At 34.4% G+C, this 15,244-nt stretch overlaps 1 protein-coding gene across 4 annotated transcripts in view; it reads left to right on the plus strand.

The window, feature by feature from the left end:
• Fstl5 (follistatin like 5) overlaps positions 1–15,244 on the plus strand; it is an 829,526-nt gene that overhangs the window by 765,164 nt on the left and 49,118 nt on the right. For all 4 annotated transcript variants that reach the window (XM_070012485.1, XM_070012487.1, XM_070012486.1 and 1 more), the window contains one exon: positions 1,401–1,525. In XM_070012485.1, coding sequence (XP_069868586.1) covers positions 1,401–1,525 — 125 coding nt within the window. The remainder of the gene's footprint in view (positions 1–1,400; positions 1,526–15,244) is intronic.

The following is a 15,244-nucleotide window of genomic DNA, read 5'->3' on the forward strand; positions in this document are numbered from 1 at the left end:
TGGATGGAGCTGAGGACAAAATGTGGGCATAATGCTTACATTCCCTGCTTTGTTGTTTAATAAAAATAGGGGTACCAGGCTGGGGGGTATGGGTGGAGGTCGTTTCTTCTGAAGCTACTTCCTGCTGTCAAATTGCTCTTTTATTTAGAGAATTACTCTTTTATTTAGAGAAACAATCTGTAGTTTAAGACATTAATTTTATGGTCATGAATAGAAGTGTCTAAAAGGGAAAAATTGAAAGGCAGTAAAGAAATCTTTTGTAAGATTCACACAGAACTGCAACTTTAACTGTCCAATAGGAAAAGAAGAAGAAACTGGAATCCAGGAACTCTGACAAGAACTAATGGAATTTTTAAGTATAATAGGATATCAAAAATAGAACCTTTCCTCTAATTGATCATGAAGTTTAAGAACTAGGAATGAGAGAAAAGCTATGTTGATTAAAACTTACATTAATTGATTATTTTCAATTTACAGAAGAAAAACATTAAAACATGTTTCCATATGTTGCAACACTTTTCAAAGCTATGTTACATAACCTTTATTTTGGAATTTTCTGGTTGTAGTACTAGCTTTGTTCTGCTTGAAGAATGTTGTTCTAATAACTGAATTACATCACCTTATTGTTAGTTTTATTTTTTTCTGGTTATAGCAAAGAGCACATTTTTCTCATACAAATATTGCTTGTGAGTATATTTATGCTCATTTTCCTCAATAATGTTAATATGTCCTGAAAGATTCGTCTAGGAATTGTTTAGACCTTTCGGAGAGTCCTTACAATATTTAACCAGTAACAATATTAGTACTTATGGTATCACCAACTACAGTGTCACCTATATTGTCCTGTAAGATTATAGGAATGTCTTTGTATTTGTGATCCTGATGACTGTGTGACATGTGACTATATATATTTATATATATATATATATTTTTTTTTTTTTGGTCGGTTGTAGGGCCTGAACTCTGGGCCTGGGCACTGTCCCTAAGCTCTTCAGATCAAGGCTAGTGTTCTACCACTTGAGCCACAGCACCACTTCTGGCTACTTTCTGTTTATGTGGTGCTGAGGAATCAAACCCAGGGCCTCATGCATGCAAGGCAAACACTATCACTAAGCCACCTTCCCAGCCCATGTTACTATATTTTGTATTCTAAGTATATGTTGCTCAAGATAAATATTTTTAGCTTTTGCTTTCTTCATAGAAATAAACATTTCCATATGAAAAACTATCAAAATGATTACAAATGGTAATAGTCTTAGTTATATATATATGCTAATTTTAAGGGGCACAATAAAGATTCTGTAAAAATAAGTGTCAGAAATTCTTGTTTACAATTAAACCTCCTACCATTAAGGAAATGTACTTCCCAGGTTCAACTAAGCATGGAATGTTATGTTTAGGTAATCACCCTGGCCAGTGGGAATGTGCCTCACCACACCATCCACACCCAGCCAGTTGGAAAGCAATTTGACAGAGTGGATGACTTTTTCATTCCCACCACATCACTCATTATAACACACATAAGGTAAGTGCTAAATGACCACCTGATTAAGTATTCTTTCTAATATCAATGAAAGCCACATGAAATCGTAAGACAGTGGAGTTACAGAGATAAGATTTCATATGCTGTGGTTTGGTGACACTTACATGATGTACTTTTATTTATCAATATTAGAGACAAATTTCTTGCTTTATACTTCTTTCCATGCCTAATGAAGAGCTGAATTTGTCAATTGGGCATTTATTTTGTTACTCTTATTAATGTAACATAGAATATTTTCCAAATTGTCATCAGAGTCCTGTCTCCTAGATTCTTACAAAATGCTGGTATTTCCTGAAAAATGTAAATGACTTAAATACTAGACTTACTTATCACAGAGAAAATCAATTTTTAACTGAATGTGGTTCAAGAGCCCTAACCACAGACATCCGTTCAATAAAAATTTACAATTTTTTTTATTAATTGAAATTCATATAAGTAGTAGGCAGTAAAAGATATTGATAAGCAATAGCTAAAGTCTGCACTTTGTTTCGTGAGACAGGTTTGGTGCTTTCTATCTCTTCATGTGTTTCCAAAAAGTAGAAAAGTAGAATTAATTTCTAGTGATATCTGTCTCAGGCCTCCTAGAAGTGGTTAAAGCATTGAGGAAGTGTGGGTCTGGAGTGTACAGTTAAGTTGTACACAGTAGGGACTAGGAGGGAGTGACTGTGATTCTGTGCTGGAGAGTGAATCCACATGTCAGAACACTGTATCTTCTTGGGCTTTGAAAGATCATTACTGAGCTGGAGTTGTAGCAAAGTGATCTTTTCATATATTCATAAGATAAAAAGTGTATTTCAGAATATTTTAGCATTGTTATTTCTTCGGAGTATGTGGTGAAATACATATGTATCTATCTAGTGATTTATATTTAATTTATTATGGATAAAATCAAATTATGGCAATCCTGTCTGCACAAAGAATCCCGTTTTGCTGAGCAAGATTTATGAATAAATTTCTTATTATAGCTCAAAATAGTTATTTCCTATTATTACCATGAATGTGAAAACTGGCATATATCTCCAAATGAGCTGTGAAATTTGTAAAGCATTTTCAGAAACACTTGAATAATAGATGTGGTCCTTCTCCTACCTGTTTGCTCTATTGGACTCTTAACCAAATTTGGCATGTGTGCAAATATGTGTGGCTGAGACAGAATCTGACATATTTTCTGACTAGTGCACTAAGTAGATACTTCCATGTCAGAGGGTTTGACCCAAAACAAATGTTTCGTTAGTATTCATTTCCTTGCTTTGACCTTTCAACACATTAATATGATTATTGCTCAGACTGCATATATTCTTATTTCAAATGATTTCTATTCTAACAGACTTAAATTTTATGTCCTCAGAGCCTATGGAATAGCAAAAATTTAATTCTTAATTCTCACAGGATTGGAAAGAACAGTGTCAAACTGTCATGTTACCTGGTGCAGGAAAAAGCTGTCTTCCTGATGTTCCGATTTCTCAGTGCCTAACACATTACTGGACACTTAGTGAGTGCCTTATCTAGAACACTTGGACGGTGTGGCTCCTGTGAATTGAAGAGAGAACCTACCCTTACTCTCACACAAACCCAAACATACTGTCCTAGAGGCAGTGTTTGTTATTGACTCTGGCAACCAGAGCACCACACTGCATTCCCTTCTGAGGGATGAAATAAAAGAATGGAATATTAAATTGTTCAATAATAGTGGTTATGAAGACTATTCACAATCTACACAGGTTTATTGGTTTCATTGGGTTACTCTCTATTCCCTGGCTTGTTTTACTTCATTTTTTCCAGATTTTTTTCCCATTCATTTTATTTCTGTACCAGTAGTTCTCAGGACTTTTTAGTTGTATGGTAAATCATGAGTGTGGAAAATACCAAATAGATATGATAACTTGTTTGTGAGTGTACTTCTATGTATGTATATAGATTTCTACATATCATAGTATATTTCTTCTTATTTATGGATATATGTGCATATTCTAAGATACATATGCATATGCAAAACATGTCATAAACATTAAATATATGAAAATAATTCTACAAATTTGTATTAAATTTTGTAGTTTTAGCATGTTTGAAATTCTCAACATGTCAAAATTTTGAAATCCCGATTCAGGCCTTTTTGAGTTCCAATAGGAATTGGAATTTCAGCCAAATGTTTTTGATAGGCAGGGTGTATGTGAATGAGGGACTGCCAGCAGTATCATTCAGTGAAGTTGATGCCCTGCTCTGGGTGACAGAGCCTCTACCCTGAGCATCATTCCCTGATTTCCTACAGAATGAGAGCTGGTTAGTGAATTATCCCTTCTGGTTTTAATAAATGGAAAAAAATTGTTCTTGAAAAATCAGAAGCTTATGTGAGGGCAAGACTTGGGATAGCCAGAAGCAACAATGCCATTCTAGATTTGTTCTTAATTAAAAATTTTCTTAAACTCTTGAGTTCTGGAGACCAGGGCAATCTTGAGTCCTTGTCCTTACTTTTCTTGAAGAAATAAATGTAAAAGAAAGTTTCAGAAAAGTTATACTTCTGTCTCAGAAACTCCCACAAACTTGTTACATACTTTCCTACAACAGTGTGAACTCTTCAAGACAAAAAAAAAATCTGACTTAAAATTTGGTTAGTAACACAGAGATGTTTTTCTGGTAGTTACTGAAAATATATTCAGTCTATAAAATATAACCAATCAGTCTATATGTTTGTGACCTCTAATTGTTTATAGAGATGATGATCTGTGAATTATAACAATGTATTTCTTTGAACATATATTGCATTGTTCACACTGGTAATTCATCCCATGTTTCAATATTAACTAACCACCAATTTTAAGACTTGCAATTACTTGGGCTCGGAAGGTGGCTCAGTGGTAGAGTGCTTGCCTTACATGCCTGAAGCCCTGGGTTCGATTCCTCAGCACCACATAAGCAAAAAGAAAAAAAGCCGGAAGTGGCGCTGTGGCTCATATGGTAGAGCTCTAGCCTTGAGCTGAAGAGCTGAGGGATAGTGCCCAGGCCCAGAGTTCAGGCCCAATGACCGGACTCCCCCTCCCCAAAAAGGACTTGCAATTACTAAAGGATATCCTATAGAAACCCTATACTTCAGCAAAAACTGATATGTTTTGAATTATCATCCTATAGCTGAAGGATTTATGTAACCCAAAAGAAATATATTTGGTAATCATATGAGAAATATAACTTAAAGAATTTTGCTTTACATTTCTTGTACAAGCTGGGTGCTGGTGGCTGACACCTGTAATTCTACCTACTCACGAGACTGAGATCTGTGGATCACAGTTCAAAGCAAGCCTGGGTGAAAATATTTGCAGTTCTTATAAGAAGCAATGATGTTTATCCCATACAATAAACATTAAAATGAAAATAATGATGGTGTGTGTGTATGTGTGTGTGTGTGTGTGTGTGTGTGTGTGTTTGTGTGTGTGTGTGTAGTATGTGGTATGCACATGTGCACATGCATGCATGAACACACCATTTCTGGAGCTTGAACTCAGAGCCTGAAAGCTTTTTTTAGACTTTTCACGCAAGATTGATGTTCTTACACTTGAACCACAGCTATTCTCTTTTTTCTGTCTAATTGGAGATAAGTGTCTCATTGGCTTCCTTGACTAGACTGGCTTTGAACCTGAATCCTCAGATCTCAGCCTCCTGAGTAGCTAAGATTATAGATGTGAGCCACCAGAACCTGGCCATTATTTTTGAAAATGAAAAATGTGCTATAACCATGGACATTTTTGTTATTCTACTCATATTGGTATTTGAAAGTTATTATACAGCTAATTATCATGTTAAATTGACATTTTAATAACACAGGTAAATCGATGTGTTGAATAATATTATAATTTTGCTGATGAAATAATTGCTTTATCAAATGGAAAATTCACTAGATCCAGTAATTCTTATTATCAATCTTTTGGCATTAGTTAAGAAATTAGAAAGTAATCAAAAATAGTTATTATTTTTCATAAACAGTTTTGACAATGGTTGTATTAAACCTCAAAGCAATAAATCTCATAAAGCAGAGGCATTTACATAATTGATTGTTTTATTTTCAGTACCATCCTAAGAAGAATTTTCAACTTTTAGTTTCACTCTGTATGGATACTGGAACTTGCCAGACAGAATTTACATAAAATGAGGAACACAACAGGCCTGGCAGTATGTCATGTAACCATGTTTTCTTTTAATGTCTGCCTAAAAATGAGCAAGGTGAAGAAAACTGTCAGAGTAAAAGAAGAAGCTGAGAGGAGAACAATATTTTGGACTGAGGGATCAAGTTTTTCATAGTGATCTCCTTTAAAATATGTTCAATAATTCTTCCTGAAATTCCTATATTTTAGTAGTGGGGGAATAAAGGGAGCTCTTCACTGATGACAGAGCACAACATGGAATGTGCCACAGCTAAGTGCTTATACAAGGTCAGAAACAGCATCAGTAATTAGGTGTTAATGGCTCACACTTGTAATCCTAGCTATTCAAGAAGCTGAGATCTGAGGATTACAGTTTGAGGCCATCCAGGCATGAAAGTCCATGGGATTCTTATCTCTAATTAACTAGCCAAAAGCTGGTATGGCTCACGTTGTAGAGCAACATCCTCAAGCAGAAAAAGCCTAAGGAACAGTGCCAGGCCCTTGAGTCCAGTACCAACCCTATACCCTCTCCCCGCAAAAAATAGCATATGCAAGCAATGGACTTGTGAAAGAAACAGGAAAACAAAGGTATCATTATCTGGATTGCAAGGGAAGAGAAACTATTTGATCCACATTCTGTTATCAGTGAAAAGCCTTTATGTTTTTCATATATATATATACATATATACATATATACATATATATATATATATATATATATATATATATATATATATATATATACACTGTTGTTTGATCTAAGGGCCTCAAGCTTGGCAGGTAAGCCTACTACGGCTGTGTCATGACACCAACATTTGTGGTGCTGAAAAATTGAACACAGGGCCTCATGTATGCAAGGCAAACACTCTACCACTGAGCCATTTTCCCCTATATGTAAATTTTTGATGATTGGATGGGGGAGGTGAGTCTCAAACTCTTACTTAGGCTGGCATCAAATTATGATCCTCCTGATATCTGCTTCCTGTGTAGATAGGATTACAGATATGAATGATAGTACCCACTTGAACTTATAATCAGTGATTTAATGACAAGCAGTAAGATGAATAGCATACAGCTGTAAGTCACATGACCTGGAAAGCCATACACATTATTTTAAAATCTTGGTAATATCAATTCTCAATTTTTTCTTTTTTTTTTCCTCCTCTGAGTTTGGCCTGCTCACAAAATAAGAGCATATACAATCAGTGTTTCTCATAACATTCCTCACTTCCCCACCAAACACAGCAAAATAACGTTAGTGTGGGCTGAATTTCTTAGATTGGAATACCCATCAGTTTAGAAGGGTTGAAAAAGACAATGAGAGCTGGAAGGCATTTCTTAATGACCCTCAAGGACCCAATGTGGATGAGAGCACATAAAAGACTGAATCTTGTTTCAAATCAGTCAGAATCCTGGTGCAGAGTGTCTGTGGCTTCACTGCAAGTGGAGTAGGAACTGAGCTGAGAAGTCCTGGATGCCACCCAGCAGCCTGGACAGGCTGTTACAAATTACAGGAAAAAGAAAAGAGAAAACATTAAGAAGGACTAGGATTGATAGCTGTTTCCTTAAAGTGTCTTCAGGGAAAAATAAGCACTCTATGAAAGTAAAATTGTATCATACTTCCTAATATTTTATCAAATCTGTCAAAACAAAAATTATATATATGTATATATACATATATACCTATATGTATATGTAAATGTGGCTAACTATAAATCCACACAATTCTACTTCTGTAATTTGATTCATAGGCCAGGTGTGTGGCAACACTGCTTGCACTCAAGTTTTCTGTGTTAATTGGAAAACTTCATACAAGTGGAAAAGAGCTATCCAATGGTATTTTAAGAAAGTATATCTTCTGATATTTAATCCTCAGTTAAAATAGTTCAAAAATATCTCACAGTTCAAGAAGTATATTCTTTTACTAGTCAACCTTCTATGCCAATTCAAATAATAGAGAGAAAAGGCTGGGGGGGGGGCGGGGTAAGGAGGAGCGGAGGACAGTATAGCCAGAAATCAAAATTCAATCTACATTCTTTCAAATAATGAACATCTGAAACCTTTGTAAATTTTGAGATTCTGCGATGTCCTTTCTTTGTTGTTCTAACCTCTTCAGTCCTTTTCTCCCTTCAGAAAAAAAGCCAATTTTAAATTATCTGTTGTCTTATGGGAAATTGTTTATTGTTTATTAAACAGAGCACACACATAATTCCTCTATGTACTGCGCAAGTTATTTCTGAAAAAAAAAAAAACTTCTGATATTTTTATATAAATACAAGGCTTGAATTGAATTAAACTAACACTGGAGAGTTTTCTTCATATTACTTTTAAAAAAGTGAATATACTATAATTTTCAAGTTTTAATTGTTGATAGAATTCTATGTACTCTTTATAAAAGCTACTGGATCTGCTTCCACTTCAAGTTGTGATTTCAAAATCTCAGCATATCAGTGCATGTCATATATTGAATATAATGCTTAGCAATTAAGAGACATGGGGTACTTAAAAAGAGATTTTGTTGTTGGTGGTATATTTTGGTACTTGTCCAGGGGCTTGAACTCAGAGTCTGGGTACTGATCACTAGTTATGCATAAGGCTAGCACTCTATCACTTGATCTACACTTAATTGGAAATAATAGTCTCATCGAACTGTGATTGACAGATCTCAGCCTCCTGAGTAGCTAAGATCACAAATATGAACCAGCTGAAATGTAGTCTCTGGGTGTGTATGTATTTATGTTCAGTTTAATTATTTTCATTCCTTCCTGAGTTACAAGACCCACCATTTCCACTTCTTTTCCTAGCTTCTGCTTTGTTGCTGGGACTCCATCTATTGGAGCCTCATTTACAGAGGAAAGGCCAAAGTCTTAGGACCAAAGTAGCTAAACCATAGACCAACAACTCAAAGAATTTTTAGTTTTGTCCTGCTTTAGCAATGGAATATTTTTGTTAAATGGAGAAACAAGATTGGATTTATTTAAAAAGCAAGTTATTATTCAAATTGGAGATTTGTGAGTTTTATTTTTTAAAGAAATGTTTTATATAAGTGTTATTAATAGACTTTAAGCTCCAGTATTTAATAAAGCCCCTAAACAGATTCATTTTGTAGCAATTTATAGCAAAGGAATCAATGGAGCACTAATAATACATAATTTAGAAACTATATTGCAGATCTGATTCTTGAGTTTATTTTTTAAAGTAAAATCACTCTGCTTCTTCTCTCAGAGATTCTTAAATTTTGGTAAAATCTAGGGCCTTATATGTGAGAAGCCCTAAAATTTTCCTTATTGTGGCATGTGTGTGTAACAAGTTTTGTAGTACACAAAAAAAAGGAAAACATTTTTTATATGATTCTGGGTTTGCTGGAAATGGTAAATCAAATTTATTTCATAGTAGAAAAGTAAATTATATGATTGCAGATGTTATTTTTCTGTTGGCTCTGTAGTGAAAACACAACTAATAACTAAGATGTGTAAGCAAATAGATACTTATTCAATGGACTGCAGGTTTACACATGGTAAGCTGAAACTACCTTAAGCCAAACAATGAGTTTCATACTCTTGTTCAGGAAAAGTCATAGCTCAGCAACAGCACAGCATAAATTAGCATTGTCTCAGTGTGGATCCATGTAACTACTTGGAAGCTACTGCTTAGTGCCACTGAAATACAGCCAATATCACACCTTCTCTAGTGTAACAAAGACCAAAATTTCTACAGGGTATATATTGATTTCTCCTCATCATAAATTCAGGGCAGGCTCCCCTGTAATTTTGACTATGCAGGAGATGTAGGTAGGACGTTTGTGGTCTGATACTGAACCTGAACAAAAGTGAGACTCCACCTGAAAAATAAAAATAAAAGTAAAAAGGCTTGGAGATACGGCTTAAGTTGTAAGGTTATTGACTAGTAAGCTCACAGCTCTCAGCTCAAAAGGAAAATTTCAGTACTATAACAAAGCAAAACAATGTGAAGCTCAGTCATTGGAAGTCGAGACCATCTTCATGTTAGCAGTTGACCTATAATTATTACAGCACAAAAGTGGAGCATATTTTACTGTGAGAAATTTTTATGGATTTAATGTGTACATTGCATAGTATATTTCATATATATATACATATATATCAAATAGAATGGAAAATAATATTAAACATATAAACAACTAACAAGCTGAAATCAGATAAAAGTAATTTGTAGTGAGGTTTCTCATTCTTTCCATTGGTAACTGTATTGTTTGCAATAAAAGTACATTTTACTATACTATTTTATTTTATACATTTGGTAAATTTCTCTAGATATAATTTTCAGCAAAATATTAAAGATTTAAATACAGAAGTATGTAATAAAAAACAAATTGCCAATATAACCCAAAAGACAAATATTTTAAAATAAATTTCTCCTTCAGACTAGAGGGATGCACACAGACAACAGCTAATAGAATATTTTCAAAAAATTCTGTGAATGTAGTTAAATGCTAATTCTCTCAATATACCACATTTTATATAGCTTGATTACAAATCAAAAGTTAATTTAAATGCAAAACTATTGACAGTGGTTGTAGAGGGGTGTGTTTGGATGGGTATATGGTAAAAATTAGTTACTGTGAATTTAAAGGAGCTAACATTTATATCATAGTAATTAATTTGTAACTCTATAAATGTACTCACACTATAAATATAAAGGTGGAAATTAGTTATTAGTTGTTGGGATCAGGAAAGAATATTTAGACAAGCACATGCCTTTTTCTTTTTTGCTAAATTTCAATCAAGTGTATTTTTACACAGGTAGTTTTATTTTTTGGAACTGCAGAAAGACAGTAAAATGTCAGGGTTTTGAGATCCTAGGATTTGATTTAAAAAATAAATACATGTAAAGCATGTCAGGGAGCCTTAGAACTGATATTCTACACTAAGCTCTTCTTAGGGAGAACTATTTATTTAATCTAATGAAATAACTGTCAGGAATAAGTCCACTTAGCATAATCACGTAAAGGCATTAAAAGAAGTAGGCAGCATCAGACTGATACTGTGTTATTCTCTCATGTGCCCTGCAGATTGCCGGATGCACCCCACCAAATGAATAAAAACAGGTGGCTTCACAGCAACTAAAATGATGGCAATTCTACAGTGATTATTAAAAATGCTTGAGTTACTTATGTTTAGTTTCTTCTTTTTGTTTATACTGAGGAAGGTTTTCTGTGTGGAAAATTTTTTCATTCTTATCAACCCCCTGATATTACTGTTGTTTTGTGAAAGAGGGATGCCAAAATATTTTTTTTTCTATATTTCATAATCATTTCAAGGGAGAAATAACTGTAATTTAATTTTAGGTCATAGTGCATAAATATAACATTTTCTTTTCCTCTTTATAATATAGAAAATATAAACAAAAGAGTATCTAGGATTGCATAAATTGTGATTTATTTATTGCAGTACAATGATTGTCTCATGTAACAGAAATTCAGAATACCATGAAATGTCTTAGTTATTGTTCTAGGTAAAATAGAGTTTACATATCAATTTTGAGTGAAGAGACACCTTGTCTATATTTTCATGTACTTGACACAACTGTTTAAAAACTTGATAAATTTCTTCATGTGTCTATTGGCCATCCTTCTTTCTTCTTCAGAGAAGCTTCTCTTTAAGTCTTTCGCCCACTTATTTATTGGGCAGTTGTTTCTTTGAGGATTTGTTGTTGGGGGGTTTAATTTTTTGAGTTCCAAGTATATTTTAGATATGAGACCCTTCTCCGTTGTATGGCTAGTAAAGATCTTCTCCCAATCGGTGGGCTTTCTATTGATCTTGCCAGCTATGTCATTTGCCCTGCAGAAGCCCTGCAATCTTATGCAATCCCATTTGTCCAACCTTTCTTTGATTTGTTGTGCTTCCGGGTCTCTATTCAGAAAATTTCGGCCTGAGCCAAGGAGACCTAGGGTTTCTCCTATTCCATCCTGTAATGTTTTCAGAGTGTCTGCTTTGAGTTCAAGGTCTTTGATCCATTTGGAGTTGATTCTGGTGCAGGGTGATATATAAGGATCTAGCTTAAGTTTTCTACATGTAGTTAACCAATTTTGCCAGCACCATTTACTGAAGAGGCTGTCTTTCTTCCATTCTATTGTTTTAGCTTCCTTATCGAAGATTAGATGGCTATAGGTCTGTAGGTTCATTTCTGGGTTTTCAATTATATTCCATTGGTACTGAGGTCTGTTCTTATGCCAATACCAAGCTGTTTTGATTACTATGGCTTTATAGTAGAGTTTGAAATTTGGTATTGATATTCCTCCAGCAGTGTTCTTTCCGTTGAGGAGCGTTTTTGCTATTCGGGGTCTTTTATTGTTCCATATGAATTTTTGGATTGCCTCTTCATCCCTAGCCATAAAAGAAATGCAAATCAAAACAACATTGAGATATCACCTCACTCCAGTTAGAACAGCAAAAATCAAGAACTCTAACAACAACAGATGCTGGAGGGGATGTGGACAGAAAGGAACCTTACTTAATTGTTGGTGGGAATGTAAACTTGTTCAACCACTTTGGAAAGCAGTATGGAGGTTCCTCAAAAGACTTTACATAGGTCTCCCCTATGATCCAGCAATCCCACTTTTGGGCATTTACCCAAATGTTTACAAACAAGACCACACTAAAGCTACCAGCACAACTATGTTTATTGCAGCATTATTTACCATAGCTAAGATATGGAACCAATCCAGATGCCCCTCAGTAGATGAATGGATCAAGAAAATGTGGTATATATACACAATGGAATTCTATGCCTCCATCAGAAAGAATGACATTTCCCCATTTGTTAGGAAATGGAAAGGTTTGGAAAAAATTATATTAAGTGAAGTAAGCCAGGCCCAAAGAAGCATAGGTCCCATGGTTTCCCTTATTTGCAATATCTAGTATAGGTATGAGTCAAGCGGAAAAGGTCAGATAATGTGATGTTAGGAAAATGAACCCTTAAATATGTATTTTAATGTTTTCGTTTCTTTCATGCATGTGTTTCTAACGCATTTATAAGATTATTTCTTTGTTGCTTTGTATGTCCCTCCCCCACAGTGTAACCCCCGCTTTCACTATATTTGATGTCAGTATAACATGTGGAGGAGATGGGGACAAACAAGTCGTTTAAGGATTCAGGTGGACCTGTTGCAACAATGAGAAGTACAAAATGTCATGTCAAAACCAGCTTTACAATGTCGGTGTGGGGGGGGAGGGGGGTGTAATTGGGTGGGGGGAGGGGGGAGGCTGGGAAGGGAGGTGAAGGGTAAACAAAGGAGGAGGCTGCAATGCTTGGTAAGAAATGTATGCATTATCCTGCCCATGTAATTGTAGCCCCTCTGTACAGTATGTTCTCAAATAAAATAAAATTAAATTAAAAAAAAACTTGATAAATTGAATTTAACTGATGAATGAAAATAATTTTAAAAATAGATGATAAAGGAAAATAATGGTTACAAATAGTTTTAGTGATCATGGACTCTGGCTCTTAGGCCTTTCTAATTTCTCTCACAAGGCATTAGTTTGTTTGGAAGTTTTTATATCAAAACTATCTACCTCTGTCCAAACCACTTTTCACACCTTTTCAAAAAATGAGAGTAAAATGAATAGAAACTTTTGCCAACATGTCGTCATTCATTGCTTTCCTCAATAGTTTTTTTGTGTGTGTGAACTTTGAACAACTATAGACACCAATTAATTTTCTAATCTGTATCAATGTGAAATTAGTATATAATGGTAATTTTTGGTACTTCTACTACTATTAATTTTAAATTGATTTCAGTTTGACATCTTTTGCTTGGGTTTTTAACTGCTTTTTTTTTTGGTCCTTTCTTTTTTGGTACTGGGGATCAAATCCAAGATGTTTCACTTGCTATGCAAGTGCTTTGACACTGAGCTACATTCCAGCCCCTTTTAGGCATCTTTTAACATTTAAAAATTCTTGAAGTTATTTTTGGTCCAGTAGCACTTACAATTACAGAAGTGACATAAATTATATGTATTGCTCTTATTCAAACATCCTCAATCCAATTCCAAATTCACTTGGATTTTCTTTTCTCTATTTGTGCACATCAAATATGAATCATAAATTTAATTGATTCATAATGTAAAAAAATTAACGAATTTTATACTTTATAAAATTTCAATTAGTTCAGAATGTTACTATGAAGTAAATGAATGAACATGATAACGTAGGCCAGGTGTGTGTGGAATTTATTAGCAATACAGGCAATATACTATGCCTTATTATGCCTTATGATTACTATGTAATGCCTATTGTCAACAGCAATTTCTAACTTTTTTATCACACATACAATAATCATTTAAATTATTTTTCTATAATATTCTTATCTTCATACAGAGAATTGACTCTGTAATTATAAAATGGAACAAATGCTCCATACCCATTTTGGCTGTGTTGGTCAGTTGTAATTGTTTTTTGTTTTTCATTATCACTACAGTTATTCCATATATTAACAGTGATTAACAAACCCTGAACACAATTCAACCCTAAATAGTGAACTAAGAAATTTTGTGTTCTATCTTATTTAAATTTTAGCAGCTGTATAAATTTGTATCTCTATTATACATATTACAAACCATGTAGTAAATCTTGAAACCAACACTGAACTCAGTTCTGTCTAAATAAATTCTTAATATCTAACCCATTATATCATTCAAGTCTTTCTGGACTAGCAGGTTAACTTTAATGACTTCTCAAATTACTCCAAACCCACCTTTGTACCTTTTCCTCTTTTGTGGACCTCTACAACAAGAAACTCAACCAATCAATACAGTCCAATGGACTATAAACCTGTCTGTATTTATTTATCAAATGCCTGTGTTTTCATTCTCTGTTTATAAATTTGCAAAACTCCACTCAAAATTTTCTTCTACACAGTTTGTTATAAATTCAAAGTTTGAGTCCCCAGAGTTTTGAATTTTCATTATTTCTCAATTGTATTAGAATTTGGCAGAAGTGAAGTTTGAGACCACGTAGATCCAGGTTGGAAGGCAGCTCTCAGATCCTGTGTCCTTTGAGACAGCATTTAATATTTCTTATATCAACTTTACTTTCCTCTTCCAAAGGTAAAAGAGTTCAGAAGTGACAAGAAGAAATACGTAGTGGCATCTGCAATCCCTGTAGACCTTAAAGAAACTTTTTGCTGTCAGTTGGTGTCTAACTCAGCAAAGCCTGTTGATTAAACTGTGTCCCCAATCTCACAGACAGCGCAGAATTGGGTCCTTCACATTTCATTTTGCTAGTAGAATGTACTCTTCATTTTCTCAGTATTTCAGTTCACCAAGCACAGAATTCTTTGATGGTTCCAGGAGCTGGATTGGTTGCATCTGGGATGCTACAGCTGTACAGTGGAAAAGAAAATCAAAACCTAAAATAACAACAAAATTTGCTATTGTTTATAGACGAAGTCCACACTACATGAAATCTATCTTTTAGGAGTAGCTCTGCACATGTCCTTCTCTCTTGTAGACCCACAGCACCTCCAGATTTCCTGCTACTATTTAACTACTCATTTCCTAAATTCTGTTATTCTCAGACCCTCTTAATT

Source organism: Dipodomys merriami, unplaced genomic scaffold (assembly GCF_024711535.1).
Source record: "Dipodomys merriami isolate MVZ:Mamm:240054 unplaced genomic scaffold, mDipMer1.0.p SCAF_9, whole genome shotgun sequence".
NCBI classification, from domain to species: domain Eukaryota; kingdom Metazoa; phylum Chordata; class Mammalia; order Rodentia; family Heteromyidae; genus Dipodomys; species Dipodomys merriami.